Source organism: Chinchilla lanigera, unplaced genomic scaffold (genome assembly GCF_000276665.1).
Source record: "Chinchilla lanigera isolate Chin_1 unplaced genomic scaffold, ChiLan1.0 scaffold00006, whole genome shotgun sequence".
Taxonomy (NCBI): Eukaryota; Metazoa; Chordata; class Mammalia; order Rodentia; family Chinchillidae; genus Chinchilla; species Chinchilla lanigera.
The window spans coordinates 41,189,954-41,202,953 of record NW_004955407.1 but is presented as its reverse complement, the minus strand read 5'-3'; the positions used below and the strand labels follow the sequence as shown (position 1 = coordinate 41,202,953).

The following is a 13,000-nucleotide window of genomic DNA, read 5'->3' as shown; positions in this document are numbered from 1 at the left end:
AAGGCAGGGATGCCCCCATCTAGGACTGGGCATGGGTTGAGGGCCAAGCAAACCACAAAAGACCAATCCAGACCCGGCAGCGCGAAAGGCCGGCACTCACTGGAAGCAGCACCTCCAGCTGCAGGGCAGATGCTATCTGTTTAATGTTTATTTTTATCTGTATGTTTGTTTGGGGTTTGTTTTGAGACAAGGTCTCACAGTGTAGCCCAGGGTAGCTTTGAATTTGCAGTGATTCCCCTGCCTCAGCCTCCCGAGAGCTGGGATACAGTTATGTGTCTCCACGACCAGGTGTTTGCTTTTGTGATACTAGGGAGTAAACCCAGGACCTTCTTACTGGGCTACATCCTCGGCTCTTTCTGTTTGTTGTTTTGAAATAGGGTCTTGCTAAGTTGCCCAGGAAGGACTTGAACTGGAATCCTCCTGCCTCAGCCTCTCAGAGTGCTGGGACTACAGATGTGCACCATCATGTCAGCATTTTAAAGTAACCACTGCACCTCAGAGGAAAAGACCCTGTGCTGTCTGGGACACAGCGGATGGAGCTGCCACGGCGGACTTCGGCCCGGGTGCCCCAGCGCCCTGAGCAGCCCAGCACTGAGAGCCCGGGCCGCCCCTCTGAGAGCCACCTGGTGACGCAGCAGTGTCCTGACCTCTTCCAGAGCCCTGAGCAGCGACAGCGCATGGGTTACGCGGCTCCCACGGGGTTCGCCCCACACCTCTCCCCACTTGCCCGCCTGGGGGAGGCCAGAGCAACCCAGGGACGGTGGCTGACTGACCGGCCGGCCAACTGAACGCTGAGCGACTGACTGCACAGGCTGAGCGCCTCAGCAGGCCGGCCTCACCGGGGAGACAGGCTCAGGGCTCAGGCGGCACGAGGAACCCTCTGGGGCTCAGCCAAGAACACTAACTGTATAGACCGATGAAAGTGGGGCGGAGGGAGATTCTGTCACCGGAGCTGCTTCCGTGCGAGCATGGGGCTTCTGTGTCTAGGGCTGTCAGTGGGGGCTCCAGGGCTGACCGGCAAGCCTGGATGGCACGTGAGGGCATGTAAGGTGGGCCTTTGGGAGATACTCATTCAATAGTCATTTTTAAAAGGACCTGAGTTCAATTACTGGTAACAAAAAAAAAAAAAAAGGACACTAAAGCTAGGCATTAAGGTGTGTGACTGTAGTTATAGCTGTCTGGGAGGCTGAGGCAGGAGGATTGCTGTGAGTTCAAGGGCAGCATGAACTATAGAGTGAGACTTTGTCTTCAAACACAGAAATAATAAATAAACAAGGAAATAAAGCTCCCAGGCGGTTCTAGCACGCCCTGCACTGTGCATCCCCCAGGGGACCCGCGGTGCTCTGGATGCAGTGACAGGAGGGCACGCAGGAGGCCCCTGGGCTGGGCTGTGGGTGAGGTGTGACCCCGGCTCTCGCTGCCCACCGGATGGTACAGGAGGAGCCTGCGTGTTTCTGCCGGCCGCAGATGCCTACACAGGAGAGGCTGCCCAGCCTGGAAGGAGGAGCTGCGCGGGGCACCTGGTGCAACAGAGGCTGGGCTACCTGGCAGGAGTGAGCTAGAAGGTGCCCGGGCAGAGCCCAGCCTGGGGGCAGGTGGTGGGGACCGTGGCAGGCGCCCCGCCTTGAGCCCTTCTGCTGGGCAGCGCCACCTCTTCATGCCCAAGTCGAGAGGGGCTTGGCTCGGCCCTGGAACTGAGGGCCTCTCCCAGGTCAGTGCAGTTAGAGGCTGGCCTGTGAGTGGCTTCACTGCGCCCCTTGGTCGCCATGGGCTCTGCCGGAGCCAGTGCCCACGGGGCGGCACCCCTGCCTGGAGGGACACGGAGAACAAACAGCCTCACTGACACCGTGGAGGGTGGCGGGACGTCCTGGTCGGCTGGTGGCCCCATGGGAAGTCCAGGGTCACTGTCCGCACCCCTCTCCTGGCATAGCCTGGACACCCCGTCTGCCCTCTGGGGCACCCAGGAATAGCGACGCAGGAACTCACACTCGCCCTTCACCCCGGGCTGGTCACTGCCTGACCTCCACGTGCCGTCCGGGTTGCTGCAGCCCCGCTGGCGATGGACGCCGCTGTCCCCAGCCCCACCAGGGGTTCTCCAGCAGAGGAGGAGACCCAGGGTGGCTCTACATCCCAGCTGCCTGGAGGCGGTGGTGGCACTTGCCTCCGGGCGGGGGCACCTCCCACACAACCTCCTGGGGCCCCCTGAGTTGGTCAGACAGGCACTGCCCGCCTCTTCACATAGCAACCTCTCCCTCAGAGCACACCTGGGACGCCGGCGCCACTGCCACCAGCCCGGGCCCTTCCTGTGCAGCGAGTGGTCCTCGGGCCTTGGCGGCCCGCACAGTCCTCTGTGGGTGCAGAGCCAGCTTCGAGGTTGCGCTGGAAGATCTTTCCCACGTGGCTCCTGGGGCCGCAGGGTGTCGCATCCTCTTTCAGGCCTGAAGGCAGACAGGAAGTCAGGGCTGACTTTAGCTGAACGTCTGCAGGGCTGACACCAGTCTCCTCAGCGCCGTGGGCTGACGGCCGTCAGGGACTCCTTGGTCCCCCAAACACCCGTGATGGTTAAGGCCGGAGGTAGAACAGCTCCCGCGGCCTGTGGGGCTTGGGCCGGTGATGCCCTGAGCCTGGACCCTGCTGTGGTAGCAGACCCACGCCGTGCGCACAGCTGAGTGGACAGGCCCAGCTGCCCCCAGGAGAGGGACCATGCAGCCAGCCACGGCTCGAGCGGTCCCAAGCGAAATGCCTTGCTGACACCTAACTCACTGAGCCGGAGCTTTCGCCCGATTCTTTACAGTGGGAGAGGGTCCAAGCCGAGTCCTCCCGCAGAGTGTGGCAGCCCCTCGTGCCCCAGCCCGGGCTCTGCCCACCCGGGGCTCCCGGATCATCGGTGTTCCATGGCGCTTTCTGCTGCCTCCTAGACTCTCGCTCTGCCGAGGCCTCACGGTGCAGCAGAGGCTGCAGGACTCTGATGACGCTGCAGGACTCCAATGACGCTGTATAACCCCCTGCTGAGTCTGTGCAGCGACTGTCTGCAGAAACCACAGGGCAGTTTCAGGTCCGCCCCAGCCTGTGCCCTCCCCATCGCGCTTCCTCCCGGATCCTCAGGGAGGGGTACAGCGAACACTGCGCTGCAGGCCTGCCTTCCTCCCTGCTCACGCTGAGACTCAAGAAGTGATTTTCCCGTCGACGTTGGCTGGTTTCATCAGAAGCTGGAGAGAAGCCAGCTGGTTACCAAAGCAGAGTGTCCCGGGGTCAGGATGGACCCCCAGGTACAAACTCGGGGTCCCCAGGGGCCGGGCCGCTGGGTGGCTGGCCCTATGCAAAGGCCCACGGTGACTGGTGACCGTGCTGGTGGGTCTGGAAAGTCCCTCGCAACCTCAGACTTGGCTTAGTGGCTCTGAGAGAACCAACCTCCGCGAATGAGCAGGGGACAGCAGCAACCAGACCCGGAGCCTGCGGGCCCCACGGCCGCCCAAGCTGCCGCCTGGCTGTGTGATGCTGCCGGGAGAGCTGTGCTCACAGGGTACAGGCTGTGGACGTCCGCCTGTCCAGGTGCTCGTGGGCCTGGCAGAACAGGCCATGGACACAGGTCCCCCGGCTCGGGGCCCTGCATGTCACTCAGTCTCAGGCGGACAGGCCCACAAGCCCGTGTGGCACGTGACTTGCGGGGCTCGGGCGTCCCCTCTGCACACTGTGTCTCCCATCCGGATCCTGCACACCACCCGTGGGGTGTGCGGTCCTCACTGGACAGCACGGGGGGGGGGGGGACGAGGCCCTCCTGGGTAGGGGTTTGCATCACTCGAAAGAAAGGAAAGAAGTGAGTGAAACTCAAGGCTTCTTTTTAGGAAACAATTTTCAAACTCTTGCTTTCATGCAACCACTTTTTTAAAGTAATTTTTTTCTCCCTAAAATCTAACCAATGAGCGGAGTGTGGTAGTCCACGCTTGAAATCCCAGCATCCTGGGTGGTTGAGGCCGGAGGATCGCACGTTCAAGCCCAACCTGGATAACTGAGAAGGAGCCTATCTCAAAGTCAGAAAAGCAGAAAAAGACTGGAGATGCAGCTCGGCATGAAGGCTCTGGGCTGTCTCTAGTTGCTGAAATAACAGTTCCAGATAAAATCTAACACGCCCTAGGACTGGGAGCCTCAGAGAAGGCCACCTGAGACGGAAGCAGAGGCTGGAGTGCCGCGGCCACCCCCAGGGCTCCAGGAGTGGACGGGGCCCGCAGGCGCCTCCTACGCCCCGGCTTCCGGGCTCCGGCCCGGGCACAAGAAGCCTTGCTCAGCGCCAGGTGGCTGCCAGGTCTGGCAGGGCTGGGGCGCAGCAGCCTCACGGGCAGATGCCAACTGCCCACGCGGCCCTCGCCAACCGGGCCTGCTTGGTCCCTGGCGGGCGGAGGCTGTCTGGGTTCAGCGAGAGCGCCAGGAACTCACCCCGACTGGGAGAACCGAGTCTCCTGTGTCCTCAGCCCCTCCTCACAGTCGTCCTGGGGGGTGTCGGACCCCCACCCTGGGCAGGAAGTGGCTCCTGGGAAACTGCTCCCCTGCACAGCCTCCCAACTCCTCAGCTGGCCCCCGCCCCCCGCCCCGGGCTGTGCACAGCACCCGTGTAGATGGCGCCACACCTCCGGGCTGGGCTCTGCGGGGGCGTGTCCAGGTTAGCAGCACGAGGCGTACGGGAGGGGTGCGGCCAGTACGTGGCAGGGACCTCCTGGGCCTTCAGGGCAGGGGCACGGGGATTCTCTGGTTGGGATGACGTGGGGTTGGCCGGTCTAGAGCAAGCAGAGCCCGGCCGCTGTCCCCCAGGGCCACGCAAGGCCCAGGCCTTCCCCAGAGAGCACTGGGCCTCCCAGGGGGGCTGCGGCAGGAGCACCTCCCAGAGCCGGCCCCGCCTCTGGCCGGGTGGAGAGGAAGGCCCTGGGTGCTCGATGTGGAACCGATCTGCCCCGGCCCCATCCCTCCCCGCAAGTCTCCTGCGTCCCTTCACCCAGGGAGGGCAGGGACGCCTTCCTCGAGGAAGTGCTGGCCACTTGCCGGGGCCCAGTAACAACCTCCTCATGGGATGGGGGATTGGAGGGGCGGCCAGGAGGGAGCTCTGGTCCCACTCCAGGGACCCAGGACAGGGAGGGGATCCCGCAGGCCGTGGCCTGTGGACGGGGGATTTCCAGCGCGGGTGGGGACGTTGGGTGGGTGGGACTGCGGTGTCCCGAATCCAGCACTCCGCTGCAGGCTGGGGAGTCTCCGGGTCAAAACCACTCTGGACCCACGTGTCGCCTTTCTGGAAGGCTGGGTCTGGGAGGTCATGACAACCACTCGGGTGCTCCTGGTGGGGGACTGTCCTGACCCCCAGACCACCCTTGGGCCCACAGCCCTGCCCCACGCCCGGCGGCCCCGGGCCTCCCCGTGGCCAGCACTGACAGTTCCCAGTGTTGTTCAAGAGTGCCATGTTTTCTTTAATGCTCAGGTGGAAGTTGGGGGTCCCTCTTCACCCACTTCTGGAGCCCACTGAGGACTCTGGTAGGAAACCAAGCTCCCCTCCCACAAGTTCCCGCCCGCCTGGCCTCACCAGCGTGACGCCAGGCCTGCCCTCCTCCGTCTGAGGTGCGTGGGCCTCACGTGCCCAGGCTGAGGGACGCAGACCTCAGGGTCTCCTCTGGGAGGGGGCGAGCGCCTGTCGGCAGCAGGGCCACAGGCCTGGGCCCTGGGAGGCCACGCTGCCCACAGCTGCTCTTGTGCTCACCAGGTCACCTGGCAGCACCTCTGTCAGCACCTCCCGGGGACAGCACATCTCTCAGTCCGCTCTGTGTGGCCACAACGCAGCCCCCCTGGTGCTCTGGGGTCTCCAGGGGGGCCGGTGGGCTGAGTCCAGGTCTTCACTGTGCCCATAGGGGTCTGAGGGACCCCAAGACTAGATGGGGACAGCAGCACCCCAGGAGGCCTGCTGGGCGACTCTGGTTTCAATCCCCAAAGCACATTCGGCTTCCGGGCAGAGGTGCGTTCCCGCCCTCGCCCAAGCCAGGTGCAGGGCAGCCCGGTGCACGGTGACTTCCTTCGGACAAAATTCCACTTAGCTTTCGGACAACACAAACAAGGTCCAGTTTTCCTCTTGCTAAAGATGGGAGAGGACAGCGAAGCTCAGGGGTCTCCCAGGGCTGGCAGCGTGGGCCGTTTCCTGCATCGGTGCATGCTGTCTTACAAACACAAGTGTGCACAGCTTCGCACACGGGAGCCCCAGGACAGAAGGGCAGCCAGCAAGCGCTGCAGCCGAGTCCTCTGCAGACAGCACGGAGGTCGGCGTGGAAGAGCGGGCGACCTCACGCCTTGTAAACCCAGCACCCTTCCTTCAGCCCAGACGTCCTCCGTGCAGGTCTGGGTGTGGACAGAGCCCGGCACCAACTCCAGGTGCTCGTGGGCATCTGTATGGCGCCGAGGGTGGGCAGCGGTCACTTGGGCACTGCAGTCCTGGCCGCTGCCATGCCACACAGGCTTCTCTCTGGGTCAGGGACGGGCCAGGCGCACCTTCCCTGGGGTGGCCCGTGACCCCCAAGGCCTGCAGCTCCTGTCCTCACAGCACACATGGGCCTGCAGCTCGTGGTCCCTGTCACCACCAGTCCTGGAGGAGTCCACTCTCAAGCTGTGCCAACGTCCACTGGGCAGCCGCTCACAGACGCCCACCCACGTCCCGGGCAGCAAACGTCAGGCGTGGTCTTGGAAGAGAAGGAGGGGAACGTGCAACGCTGGTGCCTCTTTTCCTCCTTATAACACCTGGCACACGCTGAGCAAGTGCCTACCACTGAGCCACCCGACCCCGTTCACTGGAGGCTTAGGGAGGGGTCTTCGGGGACTCAGGCCAGTGGAGATAGCTGCCTGTAGGGCCACTGACTCCAGCTGGACAGCCCCAGCTCTGTGGCATGCACAGGGTCGGGATCCTGCGCCAGAGCCGGCTGCAGGAAAATTCGGGGCTCATCAGGTGTTCAAGGCCAACCACGAAGTTTTCTGAACACTTGAAAGGGGGCCAGCAGCCGCACCTGCACCTGCACCCCAGGTAAACTCACCTGTGAGCTCGTGCTCCTGCGCCACGACCTGGGCACCTGTGGGACAAACCAGAGCCGTTCAGGGCCAAGCAGTGGCGGGTGGGCGCTCTGAGGAGCCCAGGGGCCCCCAGCCTCCACCTTGACACCATCCTCCCAGCTCGAACTCTAGGCTGGGAGGGGCGCCCAGGCCACCCTGCCGCAGAGAGTGCTCTCAGTGACAAATGTGGAAGAGCATTTAAGGGGCTGTGTCCTGCGCTCGGCCTGCCGGTCTGGTCCGAGGGGCAGGGGCTCGTGGGCAGTGAGAAGTATCTCTGGGACAGCCAGTGCCAGCCACACCCTGGGGCCTCAGAGAACACATGGGAGCAGAGAGGGGACTTCTGTCCCTCCATCCTGCAGCCACTGGGCTCCGTGTGACCCTGCTCCCCTGGGTGCTACGAGGGCCAGGGCCAGGGAGGGCCAGCACAGTGGCCCAAGTTCAGGGTTTTCCCACCCTCCCAGAGCGCCCCTCTGCAGCCACGGGTCACACAGACTGACAGCCACACAGCCTCTGCTCTGCCCCTTCCACAGGCACGAACCCTGTCCCATGTCCAGACTCAGAATCCACGGCCCCCGGGCTGGGAGGGTGGGCTTCTCGCCACCCCCTCTGGCTCGGCTGCATCTGGAACTCAGTGCCTACGCGACGTCTGGGCTTTGAATCAGCTTGCTGGAGGGTTCTGCTGCTGGTGCTCGTGCGTGCTGGCACACTCCAGCTAACCCCCAGGTGAAATCAACAGCTTGCCGAGCTGGGGAGTTTACAAGGCGAGACACTCACACCAATACAGGAAGTGTGTACACCTCCTCACACACTGTCTTGTACACACCTGTGCGCACAGCTGTCTCATACGCACCTGTGTAGTTTCTACGGCGACACCTGGCCCTTTTGACCCAGCATAGGGCCCCGAGCCCTGCTGCCACCCCGGCAGCAGCGACGGTGCCGAAGAGGGCCCCACTGCTCTCCCTGGGGGGCAGGTCCGGGTGCTCTGTGATCCGGTCCGTGCTTCCTCCGGTGGAGAGCTCTGCGGGGAAGAGGAGGGCAAGGGCTTTCCTCCCTGGTCACAGGAAGGCCCTGTGGCCACTCCCTGTGGGAGTGTGTTTACCCCCAAAGAACCATCTTTTTTTTTTCCGGTACCGGGAATCAAACTCACGACCTCGCGCTTGCCAGGCAGGCACTGTGCCGCTGAGCTAGATCCCCAGCCCCTCAAAGAACCATCTTGTTTCCATCTGTGGGCACCAGGCTGCTTCGAGACACAAAGCCAGCCCTGACCCCCGGGCCCCAAAGGACAGGGGCTTCCTGGGCTTTTTAATCATGGTGAGAGTCATGTAGCACACAGTGGACCGCTTAAAAGTGACCATTCGGTGGCATGCAGTGCCCGCCCAGTGCTGCGCAGCCGTTACCGACAGCGAGAAGCGACCAGCGACCACTGGCAGCCACGCCCGGCTCTCCGGGCGCCTGCTGGGCGACCTCTAACCTGCTTCCTGACCCTGGGCCTCCGCTCCGCACACTTCCTGTGAATGGCCCTGACCCCTGGCTCGATCACCAGACACCTCGCCCTCAGGGTCTACTCCGAGGTACGGCGGGTCGGAAAGTTTTTCCTTCTGCTGGAAGGGGATCCGTGGTGTGCTGGGCCACACTGCGGCTGGCATCGGGGTGGACGCACGGAAGGCTCCACTGGGGCTGCTGTGAGCCCACTGCCGGGGATGGTCACAGGCGTCTGCTCAGGCCCCTGCCCCGGCTGCATCACCTCCGGGGCCGAAGGACCCGCCAGCGCTCTCCCGTGCAGGAGCGGCCCCCTGCTTCCTCCCGGCAGTGAGGTGTGCAGGGCCCAGACGCTCCGCCTTGAGCCCCACTCCGCCCTGCACCATGAACTGCGGCTGCACCTCAGGCCTCTCATCACGGATCCCCGCCACCTCCAGTGTGGCCGGAGCCCAATGGCCTCGACACCGGGCTGGCCTTGAATGTCCCTTGGTGGTGTCCAGAAGCCTTTAAACACTCCCAGTGCGGGGCACTGGCCCAGGGGCCAAGGTGTAACTGGGCTAGAGCACGGCCCTTGGAGAACCTTTGGCTCCACCCTCCAGGGCTGCTTGGGCCGCTGTGCCAGGAGGATGGGGGCAGCCCTCACCCCGGTCCACACAGGCAGAGACCCTGAACACGGAGTCTTGAGGCTGTGCCCTGACCTCAGACAGGAGGGGCCGGGCCTGCAGGGGCCCACGCTCAGAGCTGCAGCTCAGCATGACACTGTGGCCAGCCTGAGTGCTCATGGGCTGCATGCGTGTGTGCGGCGTCCAGCGCCACGGGTCTTGTGATGGTGCCACGTTCCTGCAGCTGGGGTGGGGACACAGAGCCCCATCCCGCCTCTCGCTCGTGCGCCGCGTCTCACCCAGAAGCCAGGGACACAGACTCGGAAGAGTCCTGGCAGGCGCCCACCCAGGCCCCTCTGCTGCCTGGCTCTGCAAGGCAGAGTCTGTGGATGCAGACAGCGTGGGGCATGCGCCTGTGCCAGCGGGGCTGCACCTGCCCTCGGAGCTGGGCCGCACTTCCCTTCTAGCTACCCCCCCCCCCCCCCCCCGCACCGCCAGCCCTGTGCTCGCCCGCCATACCTGCAGGGCCACTGCCGGTGAGGTTCTGCCGCAGAAGCACGTTCTCTATGCAGCAGCCCACACTCGTGCCAGGCGCCCAGGGCACTCTCAGAACGCTGACCACGTCGTACAGGCCTCGCGCGTTCACGGACACCGTGTCGTTGTGCAGTGCCCTGTCCAGCACGCTGTTGTCCGTCTTGTTGATCCAGTATACCTTGGGCTGCGGGTAGCCGTCAGTGGACGTGCAGGTGAAGGTGAGCGGCTGGCCTTGGGGGGTGCCACTGCTGTTGACCACAGGCAGGCTGAAGTTAGCTGCAGGGACAGGTGAGCAGTGAGCGAGGGTGGGGCCTGGGGGTCCATATCCCCGCAGGCGGAGAGCACTGGCCAGGTACCCACTGTGGTGGAGAGGCTGGGCCAGGGCTGAGCTCAGGGCAGCCCATGGGCCGGGCAGCCCGTGCCGCCACCCCAACAGGGGGCGCTGCTGAGCCAGGGCGGCCAGCTCCTGGCCCCTAGTCCCTGGTACCGGCCAGCGCTCCTCTCCCGGGACAGAGCTGTCGCCCACCGAGCTGCACCCTGAGCTCCCAGGCTCCAGTGAGTGTTTCCAGTATTCTGATCTCATTCACCGTGTTACAGCACCCTCTCCTACCTCATTTTTTTAATGTCCGTAATTTAAATTTTTAAGATTTTTGTTAATGCAGTGACTGCAGTACCTGATGATCATGCTCATCAGGCAGACTTGACACACGGACGTGACGCAGCCTAATTCTCTTTCCTTCCGCTCCCTGTTTTTAAGACAAGTCTCGCTAGGTAATTCAAGCTGGCCATGAACTCACTATGTAGCCCAAGGCTGGCTCTGAACTCACGGTGAGCCTCCTGCCTCAGCCTCCTGAGTGCGTGACCACTCCCAGACCTAACTCATTTTTAAAAATCTAGTCTGAGTTGCAGAGTTTAAGGCAAAGGCAACAAGACTCGGGGCTCTGGGGAACCAGGTGGCCTCAGGTTAGGAACCCGTACACTTCCCCTGCTGGTGTCCGGGAAACAGATGCCCTTCCAGGGGCGGGACTCTGTAGGAGGACATGGAACATGAGTCCGGTTAATTTTTTTTTTTTTTTTTTTTTTTTTTGAGCGCAGTTAATTTCGGATGAAGGGTTCCTGGGAGCTCTTTCTCCAGGCCTGAGGCTGGATGAAATCAGATCTCCTGCTCCCTCGGTCTTACCGGCAACACGCAGTGTGACCACAGCATTCAAGGCCCGTCCCATGTTCCAGGACTTCCTGAACACCAGGCAGGTGAACTTCTGTGTGTCCTGTGGGGTGACATTGTGCAGGTGCAAAGAGAAGTTGCCCTGCTCCATGCTCTGCGGCGACAGGTGGGCTCGGGCCTGGTAGCGGCTGTCTGCTAGGGCCGAGGAGTTGTTCTGGGGGATGTGGTAGGCCACCACGGTGGAGTCGATCTGCCAGTAAACGTACACGTCCTGCAGGTCGAAAGGCTCTCGCTCAGGGTGCACGCAGCTCAGCAAACAGTCGCTGCCGACCGTCGCCCTGACTTCCATTTCTTGGATCTCTGCAAGGGTTCCGAGAAGAGACCTTTATTTTCCCAGGCAACTCTTCGCCTGCGGAGGCACCCAGGCTTTGGGGGTTACAAGACCCCAACATGCAGCTGGGTGAGGTGGTGCATGCCTGCCACTCCAGCACTCGGGAGGCTGAAGATGGAGACCAGCCTGGGCTACAGAGTGAGTTCAGCGGCACAAACAAGCAGACTCAGACACAATTCTGAGTCGTGAGAGCAGAAAGACACATGCAGGACAGCACAGCAGCTGTGTCCCGCGGAGCCAGCACTTCGGTCCAGCTAGGAAGGGCCCTCCCAGGCCACTCTGCACCTGCTCTGCTACTTCTTGGGGCACTCCAATTACTGCCAACTAAAAAGGACTTAAAACCACAGGTACAGAAAGAAAACCATTTCTCGACCACATTTATAACGTCGAGTGCACGGAGAGGAAAGCTCACGGGCCACACACAGGGGGCGCCAGCCTCAGCATGACCACTTCCACGCCTCCTGGACACCAATGCCCCTGGTCCCAGGTGTGTCCCCCTGCTCCCCCCGGGCCCAGGGCACATCCCTGCTTCCTGGCTCCTCCCCAGCAGCGGCTTCCAGGGCTCCACCCGGCTGACAGCAAAGAGGACAGAGAGGAAGCCCCCGTCTGGAGGAATGACCGTCCAGCCAGCCCAAGCATGACAGGCACTAAGAACCAGGCGGTTAGGAGGCAGGTTTGCCTCCGCAGACCTCCGTCTAGGGGCCCCGTGGTCTCGGAAGAGCCACGGGAAAGCAGGCAGGGGCATCAACACTTTGGAGGCTCCCCTCCCCGCCATGTACCTGAACCCCAAACTTACCAGCTTGCAGGCCGCTGAGCAGCAGTAACAGCAGGCCAGGCCTGGAAAAACCACCAGAAGGGCAGGTGAGACCGGGCTGCAGGTGCGTTACCTGCTTCCTCCAGGCCGCGCCGGCAGCTCCTGGGAAGGAAGTGCTGACGCCCACACAGAACTCGTGCGGACCACACCTCCTGCCCCACACAAGCCCCAGAAAAGCAATGACAACAGTGCGACCCTCTGGTGGCCTGGCCCTCTGAGGGACGGTTTCAAGACACTCTGAAGTCCTGGGAAAGCAGCTTTCCCAGCCTGGACACAGCAGGATGAGCGACCCCCTCAGCGGTCTCCTCGGGCCTCCCACCGCGCCACCTCCGCGGGGGGCCCCGAGCCTGCTCCGGCCCTTGCAGGGAAAACAGTGTGCCCCTCCGGGGTGCTGCCTGCGGGGCCCTCGCGGGGCCCTGACCTTGTGTGGGGGCACTCACCATCCCTGCCCCAGACGCCCCCACCCCCAGTCCACCACCCCGGGTCAGGCAGCAAAGGTGCAACAGGGCGCCGCGGCTGACAACAACCAGGACTCCAGACTTTCACCCTCACCTTCCCAGGCACCAGCTCAAGCCCCTTGTTTCTACCCGAGCTGTGGACAGAAGACCTCCCCAGTGCCCGGGGCGCCACCCTTCAGCGCACCCCAACAGGTGTGCACGTTGGCAAAAATCGACGCCGCACAGCTGTCCCCCGCCCCGCCCCGCGCCGCGCCCAGCCGCAACCCCCTCCCGGCTCGGTCCGCCGCCCGGGAGCGGGTGGGGAGGCGGGGGCCCAGGGGCGCGGGGTCTGGCAGTGTCGCCGGCGGTGGGCACCGCGGCAGCACGGTCACATCCTTCCTTATTCTGGGAAGTCAGCCGCGCCGGCAGGAGGAGGGCGAGGCAGCCCGGGCTCCCGCGCTGGGCGCCGCCTGCTCCTCGGCCGGGCGTCCGCACCGCCAGGTGACC

General features: G+C 63.3%; 2 protein-coding genes across 2 annotated transcripts; both read right to left on the bottom strand.

Moving 5' to 3' along the window:
* Positions 1-392: 392 nt before the first annotated feature.
* Positions 393-5,788, bottom strand: LOC106146950. The gene is made up of 3 exons (XM_013506097.1): positions 5,741-5,788; positions 4,435-4,592; positions 393-2,438 (listed from the first exon to the last, which is right to left on the bottom strand). The coding sequence occupies exons 1-3, from the start codon at positions 5,786-5,788 to the stop codon at positions 1,559-1,561; spliced, it is 1,086 nt and encodes a 361-aa protein (XP_013361551.1). The 3' UTR covers positions 393-1,558.
* On the bottom strand, positions 5,433-12,079 carry Icoslg (inducible T-cell co-stimulator ligand; the record flags this gene model as incomplete). Its single annotated transcript, XM_013505381.1, is given in 6 exon segments — positions 5,433-6,707; positions 7,056-7,091; positions 7,922-8,089; positions 9,672-9,962; positions 10,867-11,211; positions 12,039-12,079. Coding segments are annotated over 6 exon segments (892 nt in total), but the record flags the coding sequence as incomplete, so codon positions are not given.
* Between the last annotated feature and the right edge of the window lie 921 nt (positions 12,080-13,000).